At 42.0% G+C, this 11,036-nt stretch overlaps 1 protein-coding gene across 6 annotated transcripts in view; it reads left to right on the top strand.

The window, feature by feature from the left end:
• Positions 1 to 8,508: 8,508 nt before the first annotated feature.
• Positions 8,509 to 11,036, top strand: part of atp2b3b (ATPase plasma membrane Ca2+ transporting 3b) — a 45,049-nt gene continuing 42,521 nt past the window's right edge. For all 6 annotated transcript variants that reach the window (XM_077511958.1, XM_077511963.1, XM_077511957.1 and 3 more), the window contains exon 1: positions 8,509 to 8,751. In XM_077511958.1, coding sequence (XP_077368084.1) covers positions 8,514 to 8,751 — 238 coding nt within the window. In that variant the 5' untranslated portion in view covers positions 8,509 to 8,513. The remainder of the gene's footprint in view (positions 8,752 to 11,036) is intronic.

Raw genomic sequence — 11,036 nt, 5'->3', positions numbered from 1 at the left:
GCATGCGAGCTGCAGGCTCCTGTGCTCGCGCGGCACCTCATGAGATGTCGCAGGAGCATCTTGCCAGCGCACCAATTTCCGACTCGTTTTCTTTTCTTTGACACTTCACTGCATTGGTCCCCGTCCTTTTAATCGTCATCAGCGGCGGCAGCATCACAGGCGGTAAGCACCGGCAAATACTGCACCCCCACCCCCACCGCAAGCGAGGTAAACCCGGTGACTCTCTCTCCTCCTCCTCCTCTCTCTCTCTCTCTCCGTCAGCCGCAGAACTCGGCCGACCCACGGTCAGGTGACAACGCGGAGTGGAATATTCATCAGCGCCGTCTTTCATCCCGTCTCCTCCATCGGACTGTAAGGCTGCAGCAGCCCGCTCACGGTCCTCCTCCTCCTCCTCTTCCACCGCCGCCACTACAACCCCCCCTCCCGCACCACCTCCTCCTCCTCCTCCCGCCCTCCTGTGCATCCTCTCTCATCCGGGCCGGGACATTCTCCGCTCCACGCTCACGCAAGATTAACTGGGGATTGTGTGGCTATGCGCCCGCCCGCCCGCCCACTGATGCTGATGCTGATGCTGATGCTGATGTCCTTGAGCTCGGCCTGCACGGTGAGTGGCGAGTCCGTCCGTCCGTCCGTCCGCGCGTGCGTGTTGGCGTGCACGGCTGCGTGACTCCTATTTTACCCCACGCGCGTCTCTTGCTGTGTGATTGCGGGAGAGCACGCGTGGGACTCATGTATTTATTTTTTTAAAAGACACATTTTGAAACGGCGTACGGGCCTGGTGTGTGTGTCGTCGCGGGCCTTCCGGAGCTATACCAGAATAGCAATACAGTCGGTCATATGTGCCGTTAATAGCCCGGTAAACATCGTTATGACATTATGAGAGCGCGTGCGCGGTTGCGGAGCTCCACGCCGTGCACGTCCATCCTTCCGCGGATGGTTGGGCGAAAGGTTTTGCAGTCCAATGTGACCACTGTAGCTGCACGGGCCTCTGCTGCACTACATTCGAGCACCAGCAGTCCTCGTCCGTCCTCGCAGTCCTTCCATCGCGTCGTTTTTTTTTTGTTTTTTTGTTTTTTGTTTTATTCCCGCGCAGCGCGTCGCACCTGCAGCATGCACCCACGGGGGATGTCGGTTCGATCCGGTAACGATCTCCGGTCGGAGCCACTGTGTCGCGTGGGCCCGGTAACCTTGCGGTGAGGCGGGAGGGGGGGGGGTGGGGCATGCACGCGTTCCGGTTGAATTTGAAGGAGGTTGACTTGAGGACAGTTCGTGTGCTATGTTTGATATCGTCGCCTTGTATGTGGTGAGGATGATGAAGGGCAGGATGAGGATGAGGATGATGCTCAGGCACGTCTGAAGGTGACCAGCAAAGGTCATTTTGTGTTCGAACTGGACCGGTGCTGCACAGAACAGTCGACTAGACCGTTAGCAAGTATTATGTGAGCGTGGCTTTGAGTGGAGGGTGAACTGAGGCTCACGAGGGAGAGACATGATCTATCTATCTATCTATCTTTTTCTAGTTGCTTTATAGTGCGACGCAGTCGTGCAGCTGTTTTGTGTCAGCTCACCTTCAGATGTTGACACTGTGTCGAAGCTCGATTGGGCTGCTTCCAAATGTAGTTCATATCACATGATACACATGCAGGGCATGCAGCAGATCAGCTTTAAAGTTGTGAAGCGAAGAGGTCTGTTTACGAGCAACACACAACAACAACTACAAGTTGGAATGTTCGATACCACTTTTTATTTTTTTATTTTATTTTTTTAAGACCGATACCAGTGAGTAGCCACCAAAATTGATATCAAGTGCCGATACCACCACTACCAATTTCCCCCACCAAAAAATAATGGCCGATAATTTAGAGATACCTATATATTAGGGGTGGGACGATACGAGTAAACCACGATTCGATACTCTGACGATATTTGGCTCACGATATCAATAATATCACGATATCAACGATTTTTGATATATTGTCAAAAAAAAAATTGCAATATATCACAATATGTGACTGAAAAAGCCAAAAAATGCCCATAAAAGGGAAAATGTCTAATTATGCATTTATTCAGTTCTGCAAGTTCCTCGCTGCCTCTGAGCCTTTTAACTGTAAACATTGTAAAGTGAGACAAATTAAAATGCATAAACATTTATAACATAACACTGCACAACTGGACACATTATATCGATATCTATTGTCAGTGTATCGATAATTTATTGCAACAGAGAGCGCAACAATATATTGCAATATCGATTTTTTTCTCCCACCCCTACTATATATATCCCAATATAGCATTTTTGTTAAAATTGCATGAACTTAATGTCAATTGAATTTTCTATACTGCTAATTTTTGAGTTACTGATCATAAAAGGGCCGCCGATACTGCTATCGGCTGCCGTCGTGAGTACCAATACCTTAAAACAACGGCAAGTTTGGGCCAGATACAATGGCCGACATCGGCGTCCCAAGCTCGAAGTATCAAACACGCGGAACTAGCACACACATTTGAGTTATGTCACAAGAGCTCAGGTATGTGTGTGCGTAGCCTGGATTAACCCGTCTGGCACATACGCACAGTCACAGAGCACACGTAGGCCCACTGGCCCGGAATTAAATCCCAGGACGACAATTGCTCTCTCTTAGCGGTCAACATTGTAACTGCTGGAAACCAGCATTCGTCTTGTGTCATTTACATGGAAAAGTTCAAATGGATGATGCACCTTCGGCTGTATAATAAGTAAAAAAAAAAAAAAAAAACTGGCATAAGAACACGTTTAACTCATTCACTCACAGCCATTTTCACATTTTGCAATCCTGTTCGCTCCCGGCTGTTTTATTACTGGATTTTGACTGATTTTGCAAGGCCCACAGAATATTGTGTTCAATTGCTATAAAAGCATGGAACCTACCAAAAGAGAGATTAAAGTCTCTTCTTTCATCAAGAAAAAAAAAGTATGTTTCAATCTGTTTCCGTTTTGCAGCAATTAGCATTAGAAGAGAGCTAAGTTTCATCAATTTTCACAAATCTATTTCAAATTGTGAGTAAATGAGCTTTTTTTTCTCCATGGCCCTGGTTGATCTCCTTTGCTCTGCTGCCACCTACTGGCCGTTTGTGTAATAACTACCATTTCTGCAACCGTTCTTTGCAGTTGAGAGGCTGCATCAAAGTCTTCTGTATGCTCTAGCATAAAAACAAAAACAAAACAAAAAACGTATAAATACGTCTTTGGGACACTTAGAACATAAAAAAAAACATTTATATGTTGGGAGCAAATGAGTTAAAGGGGAAGTCAACCACCTTCAAAAATTCTTGACAATATGTTCTATGCAGCCCCACTAGTCTAAATACGGTATTAGGCCTGAACGATATCGGAAAAACATGCGATATGCGCTATCGTTGCTGAATTTAGCGATATCGATATTATCGCGATATTTTACATGCAATTAAAGAAATGACATTTTTATTATCTAATGAAAGATCTACTTTTTTTTTATGCGGTAAAATAAACTCAGTGTATTCTTAATTAATTGTAATTACCTCTCGATAATGTTCAACTATTGGATGGCAGTGCAGATTTTCGATAAGTAAGTACACCGTGTTCCAACGATGTTTTGCATTTGCATTATTAGGGTTGGAACACCCATGGAACTCGGGGCGTGGAAACCAAATAATAAGACTGGGTGAGGAGGAGATTTTTTTTTTTTCAGAGAGTGCAGTAGTGAGTGTCTCTACTTTTTTGTCATCTTTAATAAACGTTAAACAGGTAAACCTGACAGTCTGACTGGTCAAATTCAGATAAAAGCATAAAATCCCATATGAAACTTATTTCACGTCTTTGCGATATGCATAATTGCATAGGCCAATATCGCTATATCAATATTTTTTCGATATATTGTGAAGCCCTAGATGGTATTCTGGTTAATATTGTGTTTTCAGTTTTTGTTTTTTGTTTTTTTTAAATCAATATCAGAAGGCGGCCATTTTTCCACAAAATGACATCACAGTTGCTCAGCTCTTAGGTAACAACCAATCACAGCTCAGCTTCAGAAAACAGGTGAGCTCTGATTGGTCGTTGCCCTGAGCACCTGTGATGTCATCTTCAGTTGACAGCAAGTGGCAAAATGGCCGCCCCCCTGCGACGGATAAAAACAGCTGCGTTTTGCTGCGTAACTCGTATTCCACAAATGTAATATTGACCAGAATGTCATCTTTAGCTATGTGTGGTCATATTTAACATATATTATTGTCAAGAAATGTTTAAAGTTGACTTCCAATTTTCTGAAACTGATGTACGGAAGTATTTCAACAAGTGCCTTAAAACAAATTCAAATCTTACCAGAGGGAAAGACGCGAAAAATGACTGTGTTGACCTTTTATTTGACTGTTTTCATGTTGAAACGCATCTCAGCCATGCATGGAAGTCTCTCTCTCTCTCCGCCTGTCACGCTCTCTTATTTAGAAAGGCCCGTGCTCAAAGACACATTTTTGTGATGTGATTGTGTGATGACTCCGGGCACGAGCGCGTATATCTGTGATGCGTACAGTTGCGTAAGTGACATGGGTGCCGTGCTTATTATTTTGAGAATGAAGAACGTGAGCAACGTTGTTGCGCAAGTTCTCCTCAACGTGCGGATACTTACGTGCGTGTGCGATTGCACACGTCGAAGCTCGGAATGAGCCCAGCAGTGGGGAAAAAAAAAAAAAAAAAAATGCTGTTGCGGCAGCAGCTCCGTTCTCGTGTGAGCTTCATGAAATCAGACAGAATCAGTGAGTAAGAGACCAGGCTGGGAAGAAAGAGTGTGACGGGAGGAGTAAATAAATGATTGCAATGGCAGGAAGCACATCGGAGGAATTCAAAGAGGAGAGATGAGTAAACCGTCGAGCACGATACGCATGCATGTGCGTTTGGACGAGCAGGTACTGGAAGTGAGGAAACTTGAAGGAAGCGGGGGTGACTCAGTCATAAACTAACACTCGCGGTCAGGATGGAGGGGGAAAAAAAAACAAAAAAAAACGGGAGGGGGAAGCGATGCATGACAGAGCCCAGGGAGGATGAGGAGTGGAGAGGAGGGAGGAGACTTCAGAAGAATTCATTAGAACGGGGGTGTCCAAACTTTTTTCCTCTGAGGGCCACATACAGAAAAATAAAAAGCTGCAAGGGCCACTTTGATTTATTTATTTTTTTTAGTTATATATTAACACATTCATTGCCAGACCAGCAAAAAAAAATGCATCATTTGACGTCTTTTTCCGTCCATGGCAGTGAATGAGTTAAACATGGTAAAAATCAAGGAAGCAATTATAAATTGTTGTAATAATGTACAGTTACTTATTGAAAACTGCTAATAATGACCCCTGTGTGCCACTATAATAGATCCGCCTCTCCACTGAGCAGCAGCTGAATCCCAACTTGACATTCTGAACCACAACAAGAACAATCGGTCGTCAACTGACCACACTTAACAACCATTAACGTGATGTTTTCACTTTTTTTCTCCATTAATAATTAACCATTAACTCTTTGACCGCCAAAAACGTTTAATAACGTTTAGTAAAATCACGATGTATGCCGCCATAAACGTTAAATGATGTCAACTACTTTTTTTTTTTTTTTTTTTAATATATCAGTGGTCAGTGCAACGTCCAAGTGCAGCGCAGCCGGGTCAATGAGTTGTGAAATCAAAAACACCCACTAACTATGGCCAGCAGATGGCAGCGGTAGCTGCTCGGGCCCTAACTAGAGCTGCGAATTACAATGAAACATGACGCAATCGGATGAAAGAGAAGGCTGACCTGAATGATCACAGCCTTTGTAACATTAAACCTAATTTGATGGAGCGTCACGAAACAAAAAATATTAGGATCAAAGTCACTGTTGTGGGGAAAATGTATCTTTTCTTTTCAATTTTCGCTCAACGTCACTCAAATGACCTATTTTCAAATGGTGATTACTAAAGAACGGAATAAGGTAGAAACATACTTTTTTTCTAATGAAAGAATGGAATGCGATCTTTCATGTGGTACACATGTTGTTTATGTAGCAAAAAAGAAAACAATATTCTGTTTGCTTCGAAAAATTAGTTAAAATGCTTGAAATTCGCTGGCAATGGGGGTATTTACTCTTTTTTTTTTTAATAACGTGTGTCAGTAAAAGAGTTAATGTGATGTTTTCACAAATTGGACGTTGACACTAAGAAACAAGTGGATGAAACTATTTTTATTTCTGGAACTGAATTATTAGCCGCAAATTTGTGTCTTTGCATAGCTAGAAATGTTTAAGCCACCCTCTTTTTGTTTTTTTGTTTTTTGTTTTTTTAAACAGCATTGAAAAATTATTTTTAGTATTTGCCGCGGGCCGCCAACAAATGTATGGCGGGCCGCAAATGGCCCCCGGGCCGTAGTTTGGACACCCCTGCTTTAGAAGCTTCAGTTGTGTTTTTTTTTTTTCCTCCCCCTTTCATGTTTCTGCTGATGTAAAATCGCCTCATCAGACTCGTGTGTGATGCTGACATTATTCAGCCTCACTAATTGCTCACGTGGGACGAAGCAGGCTTCGGGATCGCGCGAGCAACACGGAACACTGTATGTTGATGTCAGATTTATTTGAATGAAATCATCTCCAGAGATGGTTTGGAAACATGAACATGAATTCCGCAAGTAGGAAATTATGTAGAGTGCGTTCGACGACGAGAGCAGTTCAGTTTCAAGGCCTCGCGAGCTTCTCAAAAGTGGACACACCCTGATGGACGCGTGTTCCTTCCAAGTATCATAACAAGGGGGACGTGACAGCAGCGATGATCCGACAAAGACTTGGGGGGAGAAAAAAAAAAGTTTTTGTGAGTTGTAATTTTGCACAAGTGGTAGATTGCTTGTTTTCATTCGCTACCGACGACTTCATTGTGGCGTTTGAGCACAAACTTATGAATGTTCACTTTATTGCGTTCAAACTGATTTTGAATCTTATTGTCATCTGAACATTTTGCATAGGAATTATTTTTGGAATAAATGAAACCTTTAAATAAATGTTTGTTGGGTTTATTAGATTCAAATTAAAATGGTAATTGTATTTGAATGACGCTTCCATTAAAGCAGTGCTTCTCAAATAGTGGGGCGGGGCTCCATCAAGGGGGGCATGTTTGACCTCGGAGAACATGCTTTTGTTGCCATTTGTTTGTCCTTCGATGAAGTGCGAGTTTTGCTTCACTGCCCTCAAGTGGCCGTAAAGTAAATGTATAGTGAGAACATGAGTAGAGATAGACCGATAAGGTTTTTTCGGGCCCGATACAGATACCAATTATTAGTAGTGAAGGATGCCGATAACCGATATTTGGAGCCGATATTCATTTTCACTAAAAAGGGACATCAAAATTTGGAAAAAATACAAACGCCAGCTCTTATCTTTTTTTTTTTTTTTTTTTTTTTTTTTTTTAAAGCATATGTTTATTGAGCAACTTTTAGGGTTAGTAAAATATTTTTACGGGTTTTTTTTTTCTACACGAAATAAAAGTCTTCCAAAATTTAAAAAGATCCAAATTATTAAATTTTTACTTATCTCAGTTTTAATTTCAACCAAAAACAGAAGGTGCAGAGAGTTCCCAGGGTCGACAAAAATGAAAATAAAAACTTTTTTTAAACATTTACATTTAAATTAGTTTCCTGAAGTTAACACTTAAAAAAAAAAAAATGGATCTATTATCGGCCATATGATTCGTCAAAATGGCCGATGCCGATATTTCTCAAAATGCTAAATATCGGCGCCGATAATCGGCCCAGCCGATAATCGGTCTATCCCTAAACATGAGCAGTCTTGTGAGTCTTCAGGCATACTTTTGTGCTTGATGCTGAAAATGTCTTTCGAGCTATAATTGGACTCGTCGTCGGTACTCATGATCATGTTTGCTTCTTCTTGTCTCGCAGGTCTCTGCGGCGCAGCAGTAGCTGCTACCTACCTCACATCCGCACCCGCTCCCTCTCTCTGATCATCCGACTTTGTCCATTTGCCCCCTCTCTCCATCTTGTCACCCCTCGCCCACGCACGCGCCATCCGTCCCGCCCGTCCATGGACTGGCTGTGAACCTGGTAAGGGAGGGAGACCGGACAGACCAAGACCAAGACCAAGAAAGCTGGATTCCTTCAGATTCCGCGCTTCGCAAGTGCTCCTGCGCACTCTTCTTCACCCCCCTCACCCTCCTCCTCCTCCTCCTCCTCCTCCTCCAGTGATGGAGAAGTGAAGGAGCAGCGGAAGGCCAGGCTGAGACACTGAGGAGAAAGCAAAACAAAACAACAACAACACAATCAGCGCCCCTTTATTCAACAAAAGGCCATTGAAGCGTATGAGAATCATTATACAATTTTGAATAAGAAATCAAGGAAGGCGCGCGACGGCGGCTGTTGAACACATGAGCAAGCTGTCAGCGGGTCACTGAGCTGAGGACGCACGAGGGGAGGAGGTGGGGACGGACGGACGGACGGACGGACGGACGGACGCAACACAAAATCAACAACCTCGTGTCATGTCCACAACGGCGACAATGGGCGAAATGGCAAACAGCGCGGTGGAATTTTACCCCAAAGCCAGTCGGGGAGGAGGGAGGGAAGACGGGAGCCGCGGAGGCGGAGACTTCGGGGTCACGCTGAAGGAGCTGAGGGAGCTGATGGAGCTCAGGGGGGGCGAGGCCCTGCAGAAGATCCAGGACAGCTACGGAGACACAGACGGGCTCTGCCAGAGACTAAAATCCAGCACCACTGATGGTGAGTAAGAACTTTGGTTGGTGGATGAAATCCAAAGCAAAGTTCGCAGATGGAATGGCGACTTGATTGATGAATGTTGGACATGCATGTTTTTGGAATGTGGGGAAAAAGTTGGGGCACATGGAGGAAAAACTTGCACAAGCACCTCCAAATGCTAACCACTAGCTAACCGCTAACCACTGTGTTGGTCACTCTAAATAATTAGCCAAAAAAAATGAAGGACACTCTGCTAGAAGCCATTCAATTTTGTTGAGGATCTAAGGTCAAGGTTTAGATCAGGGGTGTCCAAACGTTTTCATTTGAGGGCCACATCCAGAAAATCAGAAGGACGCAAGGGCCACAATGTTATGAAGAGAAATTGTGTTTAGTCCTAAAAATGACACAAATCATTTATTTGTGCTTTTGTACATTTATAAAAATGCTACAGTATCTAAACCAAATTATTTTTAATATGGCAATAGGGTTATTATAGTTTTGGAATTTTTCTTTTTAGTTTTTATTTTGTTTTCAGTTTTGTTTTTTTAAATGTAGTTAGTTTTAATTAGTTTTCAGGATGGTTCTGTTAGTTTTAGTTCTTTAATAAATGCTTAGTTTAGTTAGTTTCAGTATTAGTTTTAGTTTATTTTTTATTTATTTGATTTTTTATGTGTATTACTTGTGCTCAATATTTAAAAAACACCATGGGCGCGACGTCATTATTCTGGTTTATATCAAAGTAAATCTACTAAAAATCACATTTAAAATCATCCCCAAAGGCTCATGCATTCAATTCATTACCAAAGACTAAAACAAAGGACATTTTTGCAATAATTATAGTTTTATTTTTAGTTAGTTTTGTACACATAAAATGTAGTTTCAGGTAATTTTCTTTTTTTTTAAAAGCATCTTTGTTTTTATTTTATTTTGTTAATGAAATTGTTTTTTGAATTTTAGTTTTTTCTTTACTGGTCTTTCCGGTGCACTACTGTTGATATAGCGCCTCCATAATGGCGCAACACTGCGACTGCAGTTAAAATGTGTTCCTGCCGAGCTCAATCAACACAGTTGGAACGCTCAGACTGGCTCAGGCTGGAGGTGGGCAGCAAATTAGGTGGAGGCGGCCGCCTCTGAATTTTGTACACAGGAAAAACCCTGTGGAAGTGTCGGTTCTTCTTTGTTTTTGTGAGCTCACGTGGTCACATGAGATTTGGTGCTCTGTGTTGACATAATTGGAATCATCTTTTTTAAATAATATTTTATTTTTTTAAGATTTTGGAAAATAAATGGGAAAAACAAAACACATTGTGAATGGAAAAAAAAAAAAAAAAAACTAAAATAATCAAACCTCGTCGTCACGCTGACACAGTGTAATCCAGAAAGCGGCTTTATCTAAGTTGGGCGCACGCAGGACATGCGGGGGTGCATTGACTGATGAATGGATGAAAGGATTTTAGTCATGGAAAGCTGATCGACCAAATCAATACGTGGATGAGTGAGCGTGCGCTTGCTCGTTGGAGGATATTATGGTGGGAAATTGCACTTCATGCTCTCATCATTGATTCATCTTGTGATGCTCAAACATCAACTTAGACACGACTTGTATGTTGGTCTTCTAAATTGATCGGCTATTTCGTTTCTATTAAAACACGAATATTGACAAATGGTTTGCAGGACTAGTTTTGGGTATTTTGTAGCGCATTTCAGCTCACTCATTCAGAATGCATGTTACTCCCTTTGAGTTCAATCAAGGCCCAAATTCGTTCTTTGGTTTCAACAGACATTTAATGTCGTCTAGATGTCTTCTTGTACATGTTAAACAACACACCAACAATGCCGTCAGAACTAAGAAAAGAGCGAAAATAAGCTCAATTAGCACACAAAATAAAGAGGCTTCACACAATAAACAATTAAGAAATGAAATGAGTATTTACCTCATTGGCCACATTCACTCAAAAGGAATAATAACAAAAAGCACGTCTTCTAGACAAGCTCCGTCCTTGTCGTCCACCTGTGCGTCAATTAACAGTGTCCCTTAGCAACGTATGATGGAACAAAAAGTCTCTTCCCCTTTTCAATAAAGTTTTTAATTCAAATGAAATTATCTGAATATTGTGACTTATTTAACATTTTTACATAAAAATAATGACTCTTTATTTTTCTTTTACTACCAAATCAAAACTATGAATTTAATCAATTAAATAAATGAGCTTTGCCTCTAATGGCAGCAACAATGCATTTGCACACTTGTATCCGAACGCGGGTGTGGTGTAAATGATCGCATAAATTTGTAAAATGTTGTTGGATTA

Source organism: Festucalex cinctus, chromosome 2 (assembly GCF_051991245.1).
Source record: "Festucalex cinctus isolate MCC-2025b chromosome 2, RoL_Fcin_1.0, whole genome shotgun sequence".
Taxonomy (NCBI): Eukaryota; Metazoa; Chordata; class Actinopteri; order Syngnathiformes; family Syngnathidae; genus Festucalex; species Festucalex cinctus.
The sequence above is the reverse complement of the archived record's forward strand: the minus strand, read 5'-3'. Positions and strand labels throughout refer to the sequence as shown.